Source organism: Melozone crissalis, unplaced genomic scaffold (genome assembly GCF_028551555.1).
Source record: "Melozone crissalis strain CALT ecotype California unplaced genomic scaffold, PUWL_Pcris_2 ptg000023l_1, whole genome shotgun sequence".
NCBI lineage: Eukaryota > Metazoa > Chordata > Aves > Passeriformes > Passerellidae > Melozone > Melozone crissalis.
In genome coordinates this window covers 25,687,976-25,707,166 of record NW_026535801.1, presented here as the reverse complement: position 1 = coordinate 25,707,166, position 19,191 = coordinate 25,687,976, and the positions used below count along the sequence as shown (strand labels likewise).

The following is a 19,191-nucleotide window of genomic DNA, read 5'->3' as shown; positions in this document are numbered from 1 at the left end:
GCTGCAGCTGCACGAACGTGACACACGAACTTTATTCACATCAAGATACAAAATTATAGTTCTCTAGAAATTTTTCTTCTGCTTGAGTGACTAGGCAGGGAGCACACAAAGGGGACCTGGAGTGGGGCTGGGCGAGGCCCCCCTGCACCCCATGCTCCCCCCAACTGTGGAGGACCCCTGCCCCCATGTCTGCCCCCCACATGGGTACAGGAAGAGAGCTAACAGAACTGACAGGTTGGGGAGTCCCCCTGCCAGTTCCCAGCAGCACCACCTGGTGTCCCCCTCCACAGGGCATAAGGGCCACCAAGCCCTGTCCCCTGTGAGGTGACAGTGGGTGTGATGGGGTTCCTGCACACAGAGGGCCTGAGGTCAGCGTCCTTGGGGAGATGGGAAGGGGCGCCTGGGGCCAGGGGGAGCAGAGCCAGAAGCACAGACACCATTTTACAGGGAGAGCAGCCCAGAGGCCGGTGAGGAGAGTGCGAAGCGCAGGGCAGGGAGCAGACAGGAGGGGAGGGAGGGCTCCTTGCCATCACTGCGGCAGTGCCTTCAGGATGGCGTTCACTTCCTCGGCCACGGCTGTCAGTGCAAACTCAAACTGGTCCTGCAGGAGCACAGGAGATGTGAGGGTCCCTGCCACCTCAGCCCCAGGGGTTATGTATGCTGATGTGCAGGGAGAGGATCCCCAGTTTGGGGCGTACCTTGGTCTGCACCATACCGGGCCGCTGATCTCGGATGTGCTCCAGCGTTGCAGCTATGTCTATCTCCTTCACCCCTGGGGCAGAGGGAGAGAGGGATGCTAGGAGGGGAGTTCACAGGCCAGGCTCAGGGACAGGGCAGAAATGGTGCTTCCCTGCACCTACCTTTGGCCATTCGGTTCAGGACCATGTCGACAAGGATGTACGTCCCAGTCCTGCCTGCGCCGTCACTGCAAAACACAAATGCTTGGTCCAGGGGAGCTGGTTGCAGTGGGACTGGTCCTGGGCAGCAGGTCCCAGCCTTCAGTCACCCCCAAACGCCCCTCCATCCCCTGCAGTACCTGCAGTGCACGATAATAGGGCAGGAGCGACCCCGGTAGCACTTGTTCACCTTCCTGCAAGGACAAGAGGGAACAGGTCAGTGCCCTGCTGTGCCGGGTCAAGGCTGTGCTAGGTGTCCCTTGCTGTGCTCGGTGGGGCAGGGCAGCAGCACACCATGATGTGGCCCTGGGGGTCCTGCTCGTGCCTCCTCCTGCCTCCACAATGGTGCTGGACATGGGATGGGGACCACGAGTGGAAAGTGGGCAGGGAAAGGAGTTGAGTTCCTCAGGTGGCAGCCTGGGGAGGGGAGCAGTGGCAGGACCCCCAGGAGCGGCGCTGGTCCGGTGGGGCGTGAGGCTGGGCCAGGCGCCGGTGGGGCTCCTGGCATGCTCCACGCAGCAGGCACGGCTGCCAACGATCACTTTTGTGACTATGCAACTGGAGCCAGATTACTAGCTGCAAATCACAAAAATGACGCCGGCAGCTGCGAGAGAGAGACAGAGACAGACAGAGAGAGAGAGAGAGCGTGAGCGGGACTGAGAGGAGGGCGACATGCTCAGAGACACCCCTGCTGCCCTAGGCTGGGTCCCTTGCCCCGCACAACCCAGGGACAGTGAGCAGCCTGTGCCTGCCAAGAGCCCACCACCACCAGGGACCTAAAGACCTGGGCAGGCAAGTCTCCTGGGAGCAGTCCCAGTCCTGCAGCCCTTGCCCTGGGCTGGCTGGGGCTCCACCACTGGCTATAGAGCATTGGGAGCAATGGGTCACAGCCAGTTTAAGGCTGGCACTGGGGATTTCTTCTTGCACCCATGGCTGGGGAAAGTGCCAGTCAATGCTGCCCTCCATGCCAGCTCAGGGGAAGAGCACTTTTCCTACCCTCCCTGTAAAGGCTGGAGAGCCCTGGCAATCTCAGCCAGAGGTTTCTTACCCACCAAACTCTGTTGAGCCTCATCCCAAGTTGGCCAAAACCTGTATTTTCTGTTCCCCTCCCAATCCATGGCAGCTCCTAGTCCTGCACCTGGCCCATGCCATGGCCCCGATCCCCATCATCGTGGCAGCGATGTCCTCACCTGCCCCATCAGGATTTGGGATCACCGCCGGCTCCCCAAGGGCTGGCACGGTGCCAGGTGGGCGCTCACCTGCGGAAGTCGAGGAGGGGCCGGGTGGTGGTGGGGATGCCCTCCGCCGGCCAGCTGAGGAAGTGGAACTGCGTCAGGGTGCGCGTCTCCTGCGACTGCACGTTCTTCAGGTAGAAGCTGCGCACCAGGAAATCCTCGCACCAGATGTGCTCTGACACCAGGTTCACCTGCCAAGCAAGGCAGGGTGTGGGCATCAGTGCCAGGCAAGCGCTGCACTGGCGCTCAGGGGGACGGGGGCCGGAGGATGCTCCATGCCCCAGGCCGCCTGCCACACTTGCCTCATAAATGTGGTAAAGGGAGGAGCCTTCATCTGGCCAGTAGCGGTCACACTGCTTGACGCTGTCCTCGGCCAGGGGGCTCAGCATGACAATGACAGTACAGCCATGTTCCCACACCATCTGTGGGCAAGGCAAGGGGGTTTCACTGCTGGGGGACAGCCCAGGGGGGAGGGCAGTAAAGCCCCTGTGACCCAGTTTGTGGGCAGCACACAAAGGGACCCCGATGTGCTGGCACACCTGTGTGACACTCACCTGCCAGAAGTCAGCAATAGTGTGGGACAGCGGCCCCTGCGTGGCAATGTATGCTGGCATCCGTGGGTCATGCTCAATCTGGAGCAGGAAAGGGGGTATCACACTTCACGCTCTTCAGCCAGGGGTTGGTAACATTTGAAGGAATAGGGAGATACTCCAGGGGTGATAGGAAGGTTGGGAAGGGACATTCAGGTGCCCCAGCCAGGACAAAAATAGGATTTAACAATTGTTTGAGGAATGGGGCAGGCACAAAGCTCCCATCTATAGCCCTGAGGGATGTAACTTCAGTCCAGCTCCATCCCAGAGTGCAAACCTCACCTAGGCTGGGCACATCAAGGAGCAGGATGGCAGGGCAGGAGTGATCACTCACGATTGGACTGGCATTGATGAAGTCACTGCGGGATGGGTTGCTCTCGGCTTTCAGCTTGATCCTCACGTGATCATCTAGGGAACAGGCCAGGAGACTTGGTGAGTGGCTAGAGGAGCTGCAGGCACACTAATGCTGCAACCAGCCATGGCCCTGAGCGTCCCCATGCCCCACACCCTGCCCCAGTGTTGTACAGGACAGCTGGTGCCTGGGGCTGATCCCTGGGGCAGGGTGGCTGGGATGCTCACAGGGCACATAGTCGGGATTGCGGTTCTTCTTCAGGTTGGCTTCACTCTGGGCGATGGAGCAGACGCTGGGCTCAGCTTGGTAGGCACAGAGTGCCTGCCACTCCTTGGCCAGCCGGTCCCGGTTGCGGAGGTGGTCCTCCATGTAGGCCTGGGGCAGAGGGTGGGAGTGAGCCCAGCAGCAGAGGGGCAGAGGCAGGGCTGGGGAGGGGGCTGGCTCCCTCCCTCCAGGCTGGCTCACCAGGATCATGTGTCCAGTGGAGATGTCCATGTTGGACTGGACAGGCTCCTCGCACCAGGAGGGCGTGCTGCTGTGGGAGCTGGGGCTGGGCTGCGGCGCGTCGCTGAACTGGGACGAGACACTGCTCACCCTCGAAGTCTCTGCCGGTGCTGCCGGAGCATCAGCGCGGCCAAAGAGAGACTTGGCGGCCATGTGCTGGCGGCACAGCTCCTGGGGAGGCAGCAAGAGCCCTGTGCCTCGGCCACTGTGCCACCACGGGGCAGCTCCGTGCACCCTGAGCGATGCTGACACGCGGCAGCGACGCATCCCGCAGGGTCCCGCATCCCGCAGGGTCCCGCATCCCGCGGGGTCCCGCATCCCGCAGGGCCCTACCTGGTACTCGAAGGTGGTGTCAGCAGCACCCTCCGGCCCCAGCGCTGCCAGGCGCTCCTTCTCCCGCTGCTTGGCGTGGCGCCGGAGGCAGAGGGCCGCAGACACGGCGATGGCAAGGACTGCCACGCAGGCCAGGGCGATGAAGGTCAGCAGCACCGAGTGGAAGCCGTCCCCGAAGCGGGACGGGCGCGAGTAGGCAGCAGCCTCATTGCGCTGGGGACCAAGCCAAGGGTTAGCTAGTGTGGGGCTGGGGGACAGAGACCCTATTCTGCTGCACATCTGGGGTTGCTGGGGGTTAAAACAGAGCAAGGGTTCTTCCTTCCCCTTCCTGAGGGTGCTGATTCTCCCAGCACTCTCAGCTGGGGCAGAGCTGTGTCACTGGGGTGAGGCAGAGTGCACCCATCTCTGTGTCACACGGGGAACTGCTACAATGGTGTCCCTGGAGCTGCAGAAGCTTAGCCAAGCCCAGGTAGCAGTGACTTCTGCCTCCAGCACTCAGGGCTGCTGCCTGAGGCAAACCCAGCCTGGACTGCCCTTCTACAAGGCAGGCAGCAGCCCCTTAGAACTCTGGTTCCATGACCTCCTTCTGCCCAGCTGGAGATCAACAAGGGCTGAATTCAGGAGTCAATGGTGTAGGAGAGGCAAGTGCAGCACTGGCTGTGCCACTCCCAGGGACTTGCCCAACTGAGGCTGCCTGTCCCCTGCAGCCACTGCTCCACAGCAGGACACTGAGGGAGGCAGGGCGGGCAATATGCCAGCACTGCTGGTACCATCCCAGCTGTAGCAGCCAGGGGACAAGTCCTCCCTGTTGTCCTCATTTGTTTGGACACAGAGCAGCCCTGCCACCTTGCTGGTAGTGTCTCTAGGGCTCCTTCCCTGTGATTGTGCGAGACACCCCAATCCATGCCAGTCCCATGCTGGCACAGGATGTTGCTCAGGCCTTGCTGGACAAGACCTTCCTGTCAATGCCATGACTGCCTAGGTCCAGCTAGGGCAGCACAGGGATCCTGGGCCATCACCAATTCAAACATCCTGTGCCCAATGAGCTGCCAGAGCCCTGCATTACCTCACTGCCACGGCCTCCCATTGGCTGTGAGCCTGATGAGGTTACCGAGGTAACACTGCACCATCATCAACTACATCATCATCATCACCGTCATCATCGCCTGGGGATGTCCCCAGCCCGGGTGTCCCTGCTGCCACTGCCCCCAGCACCCAGCTGCCATCAGGGTGCAGCCAGTCCTGCAGCCAGGGCACCCAGCAGCCCCAGCACCTCCCAGCAGCCCTGCAGCCCCTGGAGGTGTCAGCAGCGCCAGGGGGGACAGAAGGGATTTCTCTCCCAAGGCCTGCCCAGGCCCTGCTGTCTCCCTGCCTCCCTACATCCCTCTTCCTCAAATCTTGCACCAGTCCCACCAAGTCCAGAGCCAGCAGGGAATGAAGGAAAAGCACAAGCTGCTTAGAACTGGGAAGGTCAGTGCAGAAGGGGGTTTGCAAAGCTGCCTCAGCTTCCTCTGAGCTCCATCTTTGTCATCTATGCCAGTTCCTGCCACCTGCCTCATCAAAAGGCATTGCCATAGACACACTCTGCATATTGCAGATAGACACAGGTTGCCTGAGTGGCCAGGCCACCCCTTCTTCATGGCCTCCTCCAAAGTTCCACCTTCTTTCCTTCCTTCCTTCCTTCCTTCCTTCCTTCCTTCCTTCCTGCTCACAGCTACAGACACATGACAAGAAGTGAGAAATGGGGACACTGGGCTGGGGATGTGCTACACCATTTTTCCTCCTCAGGCTGCAAACACAGGAGCCAGGCTTGGTCCTTGTCTCCAGCCCCTGTTCCCTGCCCCAGGAGACTGTTCCTGTGGTTCCTCAGAGGAGCATGGGGAAGGGTAACCCCTCTCCAAACAGATGGCTCCTGTTCCATCCCTGCCTCCAGCTGCTTTGCCATTCTCTGGAGACATGATGGCATTTTGCCTGCCTAGCTATGGTTTGTGGGGTGCCCTGCAAACATCCCAGTGCTCGGGTGCCCGGGCCACAGCTGAGATGGGTGTGCAGGCTGGAGGGAGGCAAGGGTGAGGATGAGCCTTGAGGGATACAGCCTGCACTCTTTTTGAGGGGAAGAAAAGCCTATGGGAATCCCTCTCAAACCACCTTTAAACACTGTGGAGCTTTTGTTTTGGAAGGAGTTGAGAGCCTCGGGCAGGATGGGGCTGCCAGGCAGTGGAGGGGGATGATGGACAGACAGGAGTGGAGCAGTCTCCAACAGGAGTCCTCCAACACAGGACTGGAGTCTATCTCCAGCACAGCATCCCAAACACTGCCCAGTCTCCTCTACTCCCCAGCTGCCCCACAGAGTGGCAGGGACAACTCACTCACAAAGGCCCCTGTACCCCAGGGCTGGGGGCCCCTGGCTTGTACCCAGTGGCAGCATCCCCACTGCCCTATCCCTGCCCCCCTCAGCCCCAAGGATGGAATCCTTGCTCACTCCTACCTCTCCCACTCCTGTTTGCACAATCTTGAGGCCCAGCTCGTGCTCCAGCTCTCCCTTCACTTGCTCTGTGGACAGGGAGGAGATGGTCAGAGGCATGCTCCTCTCCACACGAGAGCCCCCAGAAACAGAGCCAGGGGATAGCTCTGACAGCTGCCCCTGCAGCTCCCCACTGCAGCCCAGGCAGGGGGATGGACAGCAGGAGCCCTCACTCCCTGGTGCCTGGGAAGGGCACCCCACAGCTGGGAGGGGAAGAGAGGAACAAGGTCAGGGGGATGCTGCCCAACTCACCAGTCTGGCTGGCCACGTCCGCCAGGGAGAAGTTCTGGGGGTTCTGTCGGATGCGGAAGGTAAGTGCAGGACCCACAACACTGCCAGGGACAGGGAGAGAGTGTGAGAGCTCTCACAGTGTGAGAGCTGGAAATGCAGACCCCCTAGCCACCCTCACCACAGCCCAGTCCCTCCTGTCCCCATGGCACCAGGACCTCACCTGATGTTGATGAAGCTGGCGGTGGAGAGGTGGAGGTGCTTGGCCAGGAGCTCCAGCAGCTGCACACCAGCAGCCAGCCCCAGGGGCCTGTGGGGACAGTGTCAGGGTCAGGAGGGAGGGCAGGGGTGAGGGGACAGCCCTGTGCTCCCCACAGTCAGGGAGCAGGGACAGGCAGGCTCAGGGAGTCCCAAGCACACAGCAGGTGTCAGGTTGGGCAGGAGGTGACACTGTGGTGATTGTGGGTGGGGCTGAGCTGACCCCCCTTGCACACGAGCGTGCAGAGACATTCATGCACACACACTCCCAGCCTTCCATCCTGCAATAGTGAGCTCTGGCCTTGGTGTGGGCTGGGAAAGGAAGGCTTTGGGGTGGAACAAGGGCTGTGGGTAGAGAATGGATCAGTGGGAGCTGACCCCATAGAAACCCAACCCTACCAAAAACCCAACAGGTTCAGCCAAGCATGTGAGGCTGTGACAGCTGTTGGTGGGGTGATACAGACCCATGACACATGCAGACACCCTTGCATGACCCCCAGCTCTCACTTCTGGTCTGTGATGATGTAGCCATACTCGTCTAGTGGCTGCATGCCCTGTTGTGCCCCACTGTCCTTCATCTCTGTGTAGCTCTTCTTCTCCACCACAATGTTCTTTCCGGGGCTGAGTGCATCCCCACTGTGTCCCTGCTGTGGCTCAGCCCGGGGAGCTGGTGAGGGTGCTGCCCTGCCCTTCGTTCCATCCCCTGGGGAGCTGCTGGCTGGGATTTTGGGGGTTGGCACTGCAGAAGAAGGGGGCACTGGCTCCTCTCCATGCTGCATGTTCCCCTCCATCACCTGAAGGGAGAAAAAAGGAGAAGCTGGAATCTCTGAGGAAAGCCTTGGGGAAATGTCTCCTCCCCCTCATCCCACCTGTGCCATGGCACCTCCTCCAGCATCACTCTGCTGCAAACCCACCCGTTTTGCTGTGGGCACCTCAGGGCCAGCAACACCTGGAAAGGAGAGAGACAGAGATCCTGCAGCACCCACCCCAAAAGGCAACATCCCTACCCTGAAACAGGGCATCTGCTGCTGCCAGCCCCTGCTTGTCCCATCCCTGCACCCAGCTCACCAGAGCTCTGGAGCAGCTGGAGGAGGGTGGATAGGCTGCTTATCTGCTGGGGACTCAGTTCTGGCAGTCCCAGGCCATAGCTGGCCAGGAGAGAAGCCAGTCTCTTCAGGGCAGCATCTGCAAGAGGATGTAGCATCAGGTTGGGTGCTCTGCATCCGCAGGGAGACCAGGGGCCAGGGATGAAGCAGATGGAGCAAGTGGGGTTGCAGGGACATTCTGCCCATGGGCATGCACCCAAAGAGGAGGGAAAGTGTGAGCCACGAGGAACTCGTGGCTGTGGGCACAGGACAGGGACAAGGGTTGTGCCTGGCTGGAGAACAAGGTACCCGTCTGTGCAGAGGGTGGCTGGGCAGCCAGGGGTGCTTGCTGCTCCCTCTCCTCTACGTTTCTGTAGTCACTGGGGAGCCGCAAGCTGTGCTGGAGCCTGGTGCTGGCAGGGTCCGGGCGGCCAGCTTTCTCTCTGGGCAGGGAAAGTATGCCCAAGTCCTGGAAAATATGCCCCCCATCCACTCCTGGCTGCCCGCCATAGGAGGGCACAGGGCCAGCCCCAAAGAGGGTCTGGGCAGGGACCCGGCCCAGCAGCGAGGAGGTGTCAGAGCTCTGCCTGGCTGAGCCGCTGGGATGCTGGTGAGCACCATCCTGATAGCTGAACTGCAATCAGAACACACGGCAAACCCCACAGGTCCCCTGTCACCCCACGGTGGAGGCAGGGGGTACCCCAGCACCCGCAGGAAAGTGCTGGGAGTGCAGCAGCTCCCTGCCAATCTCTACTTTTCTGCCCAGGAGAAGGCTTACCCCCAGCTTACCTTGTGGTAGGAGTAGGGATTGAGCAGAGCCTCCTCGTAGGCCAGCTGGGGTGGGGAGGGCAGCAGGACGTGCTCCAGGTACCGCTGCACCAGCGGGGAAAGCAGCAGCGCTGGGGGCTGCTCCACATGCTGAGCTGCGGGCAGGCCGGGGTCCGGGGCCAGCGGCGCTCGCCGGGGCTCGCTGCGGAGAGGCAGGAACCTCGAAGGCAAACAGCGCTGGGGTAACTCACCTGGGAAAGGGGCACGTCCCTCCCCTAAACCCTCCCGATCTGGGGGACAAAGCCCTCGCTGCTCCACTGAGCTCTGCCAGCGCTGTCCTACCTGTCCCTGGCCACCGGCTCCAGCGAGGGCGGCAGGCGGAGACGGGGGATGCGCTCCATCTCCTGAGAGATCACATACTGGGTGATGCCGTCCTGCCACGACAGCCCTGCCATGGGAGGAGGCTATGAGACATGGAGGCAGCCTGGGAGCCGTGGTGTGAGTGCAGGGGATGCCGTCCTGGTATTCTGACCCTGTGTCCCATGGCCGGGGCTTGACCCCATGCCTCCTCAGCCCACCCGGGCCAGCAGGACCACAGACAGCTCTAGTGCCACTAGGCAATTCTACCTGACATCCCCTCCCTGCAGGGTCCCAGGGACTTCCCCCACGCTCCCCCGCTCACCTTGTGCCATGAGATGCCGCAAGACATCCTGCAGGCGCTGGAGCACGGGAGATGTGACCTGAAAGTAGGGTCTGTCCTGCACGGAGCCCACCTGGCATTGCCCAAACAGCCCATCTGCCAGAGAAGGAAGAGAGCGGGACCAGATGAACAAACACCCCGATGTGAGGCTCTCCGGGCACAGCCCCACCTTTCTCCTGCCATTCCTCCTTGCACTGCACCCTAGGCTCCCCTGCAGGGCATCCCTGTACCCTTCACACACACGTGGGAAGGGAGAGGGGATCCCTGCACCCCTGCTCGCCACTTACCCTGCACACACACCTCCTGTGGGGAGCACAGCCTTCGGTCAAACAGGCAGCCTGGCACAGACAGACAGACAGACAGACAGACCAGTCAGCACAGCCTTCAAGGGGGACTCCAATGGAAACTGCTCATCACCAGCTGCTTGGGGGATCCCTACGCTCCAGAAAAGCGGCACAGGGACGCAATGTGGTGATGGTGGGAGGGGACACAGCTTTGTAGCCCATGGCAGAGGCTCGGTGCCAGTCTGTTCTGCCCCTCAGAGACAAGATGGGGGCTGTGTAGAAAGTATGCCCTTGGCTCTGGAGAGTGGGGAAGGCCTGGAGTTTTTTTTGGGGTGATGGCAGTTAGGAAGGTAAGACTGAGGCAGCAGAGACCCGCAAAACCACATCTGCCGCCCTCCTACATGTGGTACTACGAGGAAGGGATGCAACCCAGTGACACGGGAATCCACTCTCCCTGCGAGGCGGACCCCAAAGCACGGATGTAGTGCTCTTGGGGGTGTGGGGTGTGTACCTCTCCAACCCCTTCGGCGGGCAGCACTTGGGCAGGGGGCGGCTTCCCCCTTCCTTTCCCCCCCCGTTTCGGTCCAAGACCGTCAGCAGCGAGACGGCAGCAGGCGATGACTCAGCCCCGGATGGCAAGGAATGAACGAGAAAACAACCGGGGGGAGGGGAGGGAGGGGCCCGTCAAGCCCGCCGCGGGGGAAGGGGGCTAGTGGGGATGAGGGTCCTCGGAACCCCGGCACCCCCGGCCGGCGTCCCCCGGGGCGGAGGCCCCGCCGGTGCGGGGCACGGGACCCACGGCCGGGGGAGACCCCGGGGACGGCGGCAGCCGGGCCGGGCCGGGCGGCAGGGCCGGCGCTGTCCGCGGTGCTGAAGCGGCGCCGCGTTCTCCCGCCGAGACGCCGCGCTCCGCCGGGAGGGGCGGTGGCCCCGGCTCCGGGAGGCTCCTCCGGCCAGGGGAGTGCTCGGCCGCAGCCGTCACGGCACCGGCACCAATCCCTGCTTGCTCCCGGGGGCAGCGGACCCCGCGGTCCAGCCGGATCCACCCCGGCACTCCCGGGCCGCTGGAGGACGAGGTGCGCAGCAGCCTCGGGCGCCCGGTAGTGAGTCAGCGGAGCCCGGGCCGTGCCGTGCCGTGCCGTGCCGGTGGGCTGCAGCCCTGCTATCGACAGCGACACTCGGGTCCCCGAGAGCTCCAAGCACGGCCCACACGGACCGACTTGGAGAAGAGCGGGTGCACCGGCCCGGGCGGCCGCACTTACAGGCGGAGGGCGGCTAAAGGGCGGCACGGTCTCGGAGCAAGCCACGCTCACGGCCGCGGGCCCGGGCTCCCCATCCCTGCTGCAGCCCCGGGCACCGGCTTTGGCCCGGGCATGAGCAATCACCGTTCTGCTCCCGTCCCGTAGCTGCTGGCTCTCGGGCCCGGCGGGGCGGCACCTCTACAGCCGGCAGGGTGTCCCGGGTTTAGCACACCCACCGGCCCGGCAGTCCCGGGAGAGCGGCGCCCCCGGTGCCAATGGCGCATCCGCGGTGCCGGTCCCGGGCCGCCCAGTCCCGCTATCCGCCAGGGGCCGGCGTCGCCGCTGCACGCCGTGACAGCACCCTACAGCGGCGGAGACCGCACCGGCCGCGGAGTCCCGTGCCCCGCCACTCCCCGGGAATCTCCTTCCGGCCCTCGCGCAGCCCAGGGCAAAGCCGCCCTGCCCGGGGTCGCGGTCTCACCGTGTGCGGCGGTGGCGGCGGCGGCGGCGCCGTCACGCAGCTGCCCGCGGCCGGCCAGGAGGAGGAGGCAGAGGAGCGCCCGGAGGAGCCGCCGCCCCATGCTCCGCTCACGGCCGCACCATGGCGCACCCGCCGGCCGCGCCCCCGCCGCCGCCGCCAACCCGCGCCCCGCCGCGCCGCGCGCCCCGCCCGCCGCCGCCGCCCCGCCAATGGCGCGCTGCGCGCTGCCGCGGCGCCCCGCCCCCCCGCGCCGCGGCCAATCAGAGACCCGCGCGGCTGCCCTCAGCGCCGCGCTCACGCCCCGCGCTGTCCGGCGGGGCCAATCACGCCTCGCTCCGGGGAGAGGCGGCCGAGCGCCCCGCCAATCGCCGCGTCCCCGGGGGCGAGTCACGCCCCCCCGGGGGTGTGCCACAGCGCCAGCAGCGCCTCCGCCAATCAGCGCCCGCCCCTTCCCTGCCCTGCGGCCGCACTGGCTCCCGCCTGGGACACGCCCCTGAGAGCCGCCCAATGAGCGGCGAGCGCGGAGCCGCACCCTCGTGCCCCGCCCGGCGGCACCGCCCGGGCATCGGCCGCGGGCAGAAGGCAGCCCCCGGCCCGGACAGGGACCCCCTGTACCGGCCCCGGCGAGCAGCTCCGGGTCTGGCGCCGGCAGATCCCTGCGCACACGGCCGTAGGCTCGTTCCTGGGGAAAGGGGCGGCCCCAGCGCTGCACCAGACCGGACATCCTCCCACCAGCTCTCCCTGAGTAAAAGCTGAGCCCTCCCTGTTCGGCCCCTTAGCTGGGACCCCCAGCACCCCTCGACAAGGGATTGTGGATGGGCCTTGCTCACGGTTCCGGAGGAGAGCACAGGTGGGAGCGATGGGAGTCCCCTGGGGGAGCTACATACGTCAGCCCCAGCCACAGTCATGGACCACTCGCTGGTGAGACAGAAATGCTTTAATGGCCCCAGGACTAAACCCACTGCTACGCCCTCCCCGCCATGTTCAGTCGACCACCAGGCTGCTGCTGACCGTCGGCAGGAGCTCGAAGAAGCCCTGGAAGAAGAGAGGTTGTCAGGGTGGGCTGAGCAAGGCGGTGCAGGGTGGGGGGACAGGCGGTGGGGGGACAGGCAGTGGGGGCAGGCAGCAGCTCCCTGTCACAGCGTCATAGCAGGCAGCTACTTGCAGAGAGCAGGACCACGTCGCCATAGTAACTCATCGCTGACTCAAGGCTAGCACCGGTTGCCATAGGAACTACTTAGGGATGACAGTCACTGGGGAAGGCTGGGATGAGAGGGGGCCCCTCCGGAAGCAGCCAGTACCTGAGCTGCTCCAGAGAGCTGGGGAACTCTGTGGGATGGCTGGGTTCAGCCCCAAAGCAGGGATTGGTTGGGGACATGGGGATGTGGGAGATGTAGAGGAGCAGGGAGCGAGCTTTAGCACAGGATGGGGGACACAGGGCTCACCTTGAAGAGGGTGATGCTCTGCAGCACCCCCGAGGTGCAGCACATCTCCCGGATGGAATGCATGGCCAGCTGGGGGCAGCCAATGTCCAGCACACGCAGCCCCAGGCGGGAGGCCAGGATGGGGCCGATGGTGGTGCCGCAGGGTGTGTCGTTGCGCACCATGAACTCCTGCACGGGGGCAAGACCTCAACAGCTCCACACGCTACCCCACGGCCTCCCACACGGGCCCTCAGCCCTGAAGGGAGGTGACCTGGGGCAGGGAAGCAGCACCAACCCATGCCAGGGTTCAAAGAACGCTCCAGAGATAGGGCACACTCAGGCCAGGCTCCATTCTGCTCACCAGCCTGCTCCCTGAGGCAGTCCTGGGGCTGGAGCCTCACAGCAACAGGCAGCACAGAGACCCCAGTGGGGTCAGACATGGTAACAGGGGTGGAGCTTGGGCACAGGCTCCCTCTGATAACCCAGGGGCAGGGCTGCAGCCCAAACTCCTGCTGTTCAAGGAGGGCTCACCCAGTCCGGCTCACCTGCAGAGGGACACCCACGCGGGCAGCAATGTCCCGGATCACAGCTTCAGTGACAGCTGTGGAGGCGTAGCGCTGGTTGCTGTTCACCTTGATGACAGGGCCCTGCACAAAGGAAGGCAGGCCTGTGATGGGACCCAGGAACAGTCAGTGGCCCTGGAAACACCCATGCCCAGGCAATGCCCAAAATATCATCCATTCTCCCTTTCCTGGGTGGGCCCATGGGGATGGGGACAGTGTTTCCATGAAGACAGTCCCAGCTCAGAGCAGGGAGGAGCTCTACGGACAACACTGGGATCCCAAGTAATTAACATCAGACATGTGGCATAGTCAAACCCCATTGCAGGATAAATGTTTTCCATTTGAATGCTGGGCAGCAGCACTGCAGGACAGACAGACAGCAACCATCCTAGAGCCAAGCAGAGGGCTGCCCTCACCTTGTGGAAGGCTGGACGATGATTCTCCTCATGCTTGTCCCTGCAAAAGAGAAGTGTTTCACACTCTTACTCATACCCTGCTGCAACAAGGACTGTTGTGTCTGTACCACCTGGGGAGTGATGGGGACACATCCCACAGGTGGCAGGGCAGGCTGTCAGGCCTGTGGCACGTCTCAGACTACTCACACATAATTGGGGTGCACAGCATGGGCCATATCAGCACTGATCATGTAGGACTTGGCCACTGCCTCCTCGAAGGCTGTCAGGTTGTGCGGCGACGCAGAGATCCGGCGCAGCACCAGCTCCGTTAGCAAGGACTCTGCACCCTGTGCACTCTCTGACCCTACCTGCCAAGGATCACCATCAGCACAAGCCTGCAGCACCACAGGGGCCACAGGAGTGACAGGCTGCTCCCAAAGGCCAGCCAAGCAGCTTCCTGCCACACCAGCGCTTCCCACCCCTGCCTGGGCCATGCTCCACGTGGCTGTAAGCAAATCCCTGCTTCCTCCACTGGGCTGTGGGATCTCTCTCCTGCTAGGATGCTCTCTCCAATGCTAGGCATGGCTGGGGAAGAGCAGAGAACATGGAGCACCTTCTGGTGCCAGCCACCCCACGGCTGTGCCCCTCGCTCACCTCCTCGTTGTCATAGAGCGCGATGAGACGCACATTGGGCTCCTCGGAGAGGGACGAGGGTGCTGCACATGAGTCAATCAAGGCCTGCAGGATTAGGGGGGAATGGACACCAGCATGAGTGCCACTCCATCCTGAGAATCTCAGGACTGAGCCATCAGGAAATCTCCCAGGAGGGTCCAAAGCATGGAGGAAGGATTTGTGGGCACACACATTGCCCAGCGACAGCAAGAGTCACCCCTGGGAGCTGCTGGGAATCCCACACACCCAGCAAAGGGGGCATCCAACCCCAGGTCCTCCAACAATCTAGACCCATTCCATGAGAACACAACTCCCTGCAGAGCCTTTGGCCACCCCAAAGCTGAGCTGGGGTGCACGGGGGCCACGCTGCAGTCTCCAGGTTGTTTCCCCTCTCACCTGCAAGGCGCAGTAGCAGCTGTGAAGGTTGTCCAGACGTGGGGAGAAGATGAACTCATCGAAGGCACCACCCAGTGTCTGCAGAGAGCCAAGAGGAGTAGGGCACAAGCTCTGGGTCACCAAAAAGCACCCACCACTGGGTTCCCATTCCAGTACCCTTATCTCTGCCCCTCAGGAGCAGCTCCCTCTAGTTCCATTCAGCTCCCAGCCTGGCATGCCCCAGGCAAAGGACATGTGGCAGGTAACACGGTAAGACCTGTGTAGTGCCAGCCTGCAGGCTGTGAGCAGACAGAGGGAGGTTCCTGCCCTTACTCACCGCTGGCTGTGTATCTGCCAGGCATAGCTCCATCTCCACAATCTGCTCTGGTTTCACCCCCAGCTGGGGGCAGATAAGGGAAAGCAGAACAGGGCTGTGCCGCTCTGCCTGGGAAGAAAGCAGAGCTGTGGGCAGGGCAGGCAGTGGATGGCAGGAGAAACTCCTGGTTTCCCTTTGCAAAGCTGTCCCTGACCCTGCTTATGTTGGCAGAGTCCTCTCTCCTACTAACATCTCCCATGTTCAAGCTCCCACCTCAGCCAGGACAGCTCTATGCCCTGTGCTAGCCCCCCTCCCTGCCCTGCCTCCCCAGGGAGATGCACCCTTCCACACTGGCTGCAGGCAAGGGTGAGAGGAGAGAGATAGCTGAACAGATGTGCCATGGGCACAGCTGGGAGGCAGAATGGAAGGTTACCAGCAGTCCACAGGGAGAAGGGGAACCTGGTGGCAGGTCCCTGAGGACTCAAAATCAAAGGTGGCAAGTATGAGGTCCTTGCAAGTGTCCCTGCTGATCCTTGGCACACAGCTCACCTGGGATGCAGCACTGCAAGGTGTGGACTCCATAAGCACCTCCTTTTCCAGCTCCTCCTGCACTGCAGTGGCCAGAATGGGAACCCTGCGGGGGTCAGCAACATTAGCTCCCAGAGCTTTGCTCACCTCACCTGCTTGGGTCACACACTGCCAACCCTTCCTGGTGTGTTTGCCTTGCTCCTCCAGGGAATGACTGATATGCCAAATGGAAGAAGAATGCACATTTTAAACACAAATCTATTGTGCCACCTCAGGACACTCCAGTGTCCTTTCCCAAATGCTTGGATGCTTGGAAGCATCTCCTGGAAGTACTCTGGGGGGCTAAAAGCCACTGTAGATCTCCCCACTGCAATGAGTGGCTGCCAAAGGGAGAGCTAAGGCGGGGCTTTGCTCTAGCTGGGTCCCAGCCCTCCCAAGGGCTGGCCAGGAGTCGGGGCTGAGCCAGGCCTTACAGGTGGTGCTCAGTGTTGGGCCCAAAGCTCTCATTGATGCTGCGCTGCAGATGGATGGCCAGGTGAGGAATGCGGAGGATGGGCCGCTCCACATGTACCAGGCGCTGCTCCAGGCGCCCCGTGGCTTGGTCCTGAAACACAAGGAGGCCTTCTGGGGCCAGGCCTGCAGAGCTGAGAGGCTGCAGCAGGTCCCACTCTGCGTGGGGGTCAGCGACCCAGTGCCAGAGACACACAGCCATCCAACCATGCATGCCCTAAATCAGACTCACCTTTATGATCACCCTCCCGGCCACGGTGAGGTCACGGTCGAACCAGGTGTTCCAGATGCCCCCTCCATAGGTCTCCACTCCGACTTGCACTATGCCCACCTGTCCCCGCTTCGAGCGACGCTTCACCTGGACAGCAGCAGAGGTGTCACTGCTGGCACCATGAAGCGCTGGGGAACGGGCAGCTGGTGGGAACTGGGCAGCTCATGCCCAGAGCCTCACTGCTGATGCTGCCAGCACAGGGTGCTGTGAGGGGCTTTGCAGGACCAGGGACACAGAAGAGACAGCAGCAGGCAGAGTCTGCTCTGGATGACACATTTGGAAGGTGCAGGGACCCAACAATGATGCTGCAGGGCACAGGGGTAGTCAGCATAGTTTCTGCTTGTGGCATGAAACTGGAGGAACCCAGAGAAAGACTCAGCAGCCAGCCGGGAGACCTTACCCTGAGGCAGGGGCTGTCGGTGTGGGCTCCTAGCAGGCTGAACCCATTCCCGGGCTGGAACTGGCCACCGACGGCAAAGGCGATGAGGGTGGAGTAGTTCCTGGTGATGAAGTACTGGAGGCAGAGGGGCAGAGGTGAGATGCCTCGTCCACCCCGGCTCCCGTTGCCCCACCCCAGCCGGGCCCACCTTCTGCGCCGGCCGCACGTCCCAGTGCTCCGTCTCCTTCAGCTCCTGGAAGCCGGCCTGCAGTAGCCGGCTGCGGCATTCGGCCACCACTGAGGGGAAAAGAGCCGTCAGGGCCGCCCGCGGGAAGACGAACAGAGCCGGGGAGGGGACTGGGCAGGCGCTCACCGTGGTACGGAGACGGACTGCGGTTCACGAACTTCACCAGTTCCTGCGCCGCCGCCTTCGAGCCCTGCGCCGCCGCCTGTGGGCACCGCCGTCACCGCACATTGCCGGCAAAACCCCGCCCCGGGCCAGGACCCCCGCGGGACCGGGGACCCCATCCCGGGCGGCACCGACCCGAGCCCGTCCCGCGCCCGCCGCCCGCCCGCTACCTGCATGGCCGCCACCGCCCCGCGCCGGCCCGAACAGCGCCCCCTGCTGGTCTGGAGGAACGCGCGGCCTGCGCCCGGATTTGGAACTCTGCATCCTGCAATCCACACCCCGCAATCCGCACCCTTGAACCCGGCAATCCACACCCTGCACTCTGTAATCCACACCCGCAATCCACACTCTGCACCCTGCAATCCGCACCCTGAACCCTGCAATACACACCCTGAACCCCGCAGTCCGCACCCTGAACCCCGCAATCCGCACCCTGCATCCTGCAATCTGCACGCGGCCCTGCATCCCGCAGTCTGCACCCTGCACCCCGCAATCCGCACCCTGCACCCCACAATCCGCACCCTGCACCCCGCAATCCGCACCCCACAATCCACACCCTGCACCCCGCAATCTGCACCCAGCCTTGCACCCCACAATTCACACCCCGCAATCGGCAATGTGCATCCTGCGCCCCGCGATCCACACCCTGCGCCTCCCACACTGTACTCCCTGCCATGCACTTTGCACTCGCAGCCCGCACCCCTCACCCTGCACTCTGGCCCAGGCCAGGCAAACACAGAGCCTGACAAGGCTGGGGTACAGCTGAATTAAGGGTGGGTGGAAGAGGGACACAGCCAGGAGGGACTGGGATGGGAAGCAAGGAGCAGGAACAGGCTCCACAACGATGGTCACCCATCCTGCCCCAGTGTGCCACAGCTGCAGGGCTAACTGGGGGAGCAGAGACTGCCCCAGAATGGGGTTGGCCTGCCTGCAGAGGGGTGCAGGTGCACAGGAAAACACAGTCGCTTCTCCAAGGCTAGGTATATTTGGAGTGGGGTGGGTCACAGCCAAGATGCAGCCCCCCATCGTTGTTACTCCCCTGCCTTGGCACTGCCTGGCCCCCACATGAAACAAGGCACAAACCCGTGGTCCCATGTTGGAGGCAAATGTCTCTGAGCAACAGCAATGCACTGGGTTCTCAGTGTTGGCACATTGGCAAGGCAGCACCCAGGCTGCCTGTCAGCCCCAGGAGCACTCCCAAGGGATAGGACCCCTTGGTCTTGCATGGATTAGGGTGCTTCCCACCCTTGTCTGGGTTCCCTTCATGGGCTGGGTGCAGCAGCAAGGTTTTGGGTTTCATCAGTCTTCATGCATCATTTCCCAGCAGGGTCCTTTCTTCCTAGCAATGGGTATGTGGCCTTAGGAGATGGACGTGGCAGCCTGTGAGTGCTGCATGGGGCCCAGGTGTTGGGTGCCAGCTGGATTCCCAGCTCCTGAGTCACCCGTGTGGGCACCCTGTTAGCTGGAGACGCTGTCTGTGTTCTGAGGACTGGAAACTGGTGGTCCTGCTGCCCCTGACCCTGTGACCTGTCGTGCTGAGAGCTCCTGACAGCTCTGGATTTATGCTCCCAGCCCCCAGCACCTGCCTCTCCCTACCACCAAATGGGAACGAGCCTTCCCACTGCCTGGCACCCTGCAAACAGACAGCTGGAGGGTCTCCATGTCAACCACAGCACAACACAAGGCCAGATCCCCCCCGGCCAGGCTGGGAGCACCCAGCACTCCAGCCCAGAGCTGGGATACGTGTGTCAAAGGCACTTGTGTGCCAGGCAGCCATCCCCACGCTCCTCCTGCCAGCATCACCCCCCTGCTGCCAGAACCCAGCTCAGGGCCAGGAGCTCTTGAATGGTTCCCAGGCTGTGCCTGAGGG

General features: G+C 62.7%; 2 protein-coding genes across 2 annotated transcripts; both read right to left on the bottom strand.

Moving 5' to 3' along the window:
- Positions 1-2: 2 nt before the first annotated feature.
- Positions 3-11,611, bottom strand: PTPRN (protein tyrosine phosphatase receptor type N). Its single transcript, XM_054278119.1, has 23 exons — positions 11,480-11,611; positions 9,761-9,811; positions 9,456-9,569; positions 9,116-9,221; positions 8,795-8,993; positions 8,315-8,639; positions 7,989-8,105; positions 7,790-7,869; positions 7,428-7,714; positions 6,886-6,972; positions 6,687-6,766; positions 6,399-6,463; positions 3,911-4,123; positions 3,539-3,748; positions 3,301-3,448; positions 3,056-3,129; positions 2,686-2,763; positions 2,434-2,553; positions 2,156-2,322; positions 1,037-1,090; positions 861-925; positions 699-772; positions 3-601 (listed from the first exon to the last, which is right to left on the bottom strand). The coding sequence occupies exons 1-23, from the start codon at positions 11,577-11,579 to the stop codon at positions 530-532; spliced, it is 2,886 nt and encodes a 961-aa protein (XP_054134094.1). The 5' UTR covers positions 11,580-11,611; the 3' UTR covers positions 3-529.
- A 787-nt stretch (positions 11,612-12,398) lies between these two features.
- DNPEP (aspartyl aminopeptidase) lies at positions 12,399-17,524 on the bottom strand. Its single transcript, XM_054278107.1, has 15 exons — positions 17,492-17,524; positions 17,286-17,361; positions 17,121-17,209; positions 16,934-17,047; positions 16,495-16,620; positions 16,226-16,356; positions 15,774-15,858; positions 15,246-15,353; positions 14,930-15,007; positions 14,516-14,599; positions 14,069-14,229; positions 13,883-13,922; positions 13,449-13,550; positions 12,925-13,092; positions 12,399-12,514 (listed from the first exon to the last, which is right to left on the bottom strand). Exons 1-15 carry the CDS (start codon positions 17,495-17,497, stop codon positions 12,464-12,466), a joined length of 1,419 nt encoding a protein of 472 aa, XP_054134082.1. The 5' UTR covers positions 17,498-17,524; the 3' UTR covers positions 12,399-12,463.
- Positions 17,525-19,191: the final 1,667 nt, after the last annotated feature.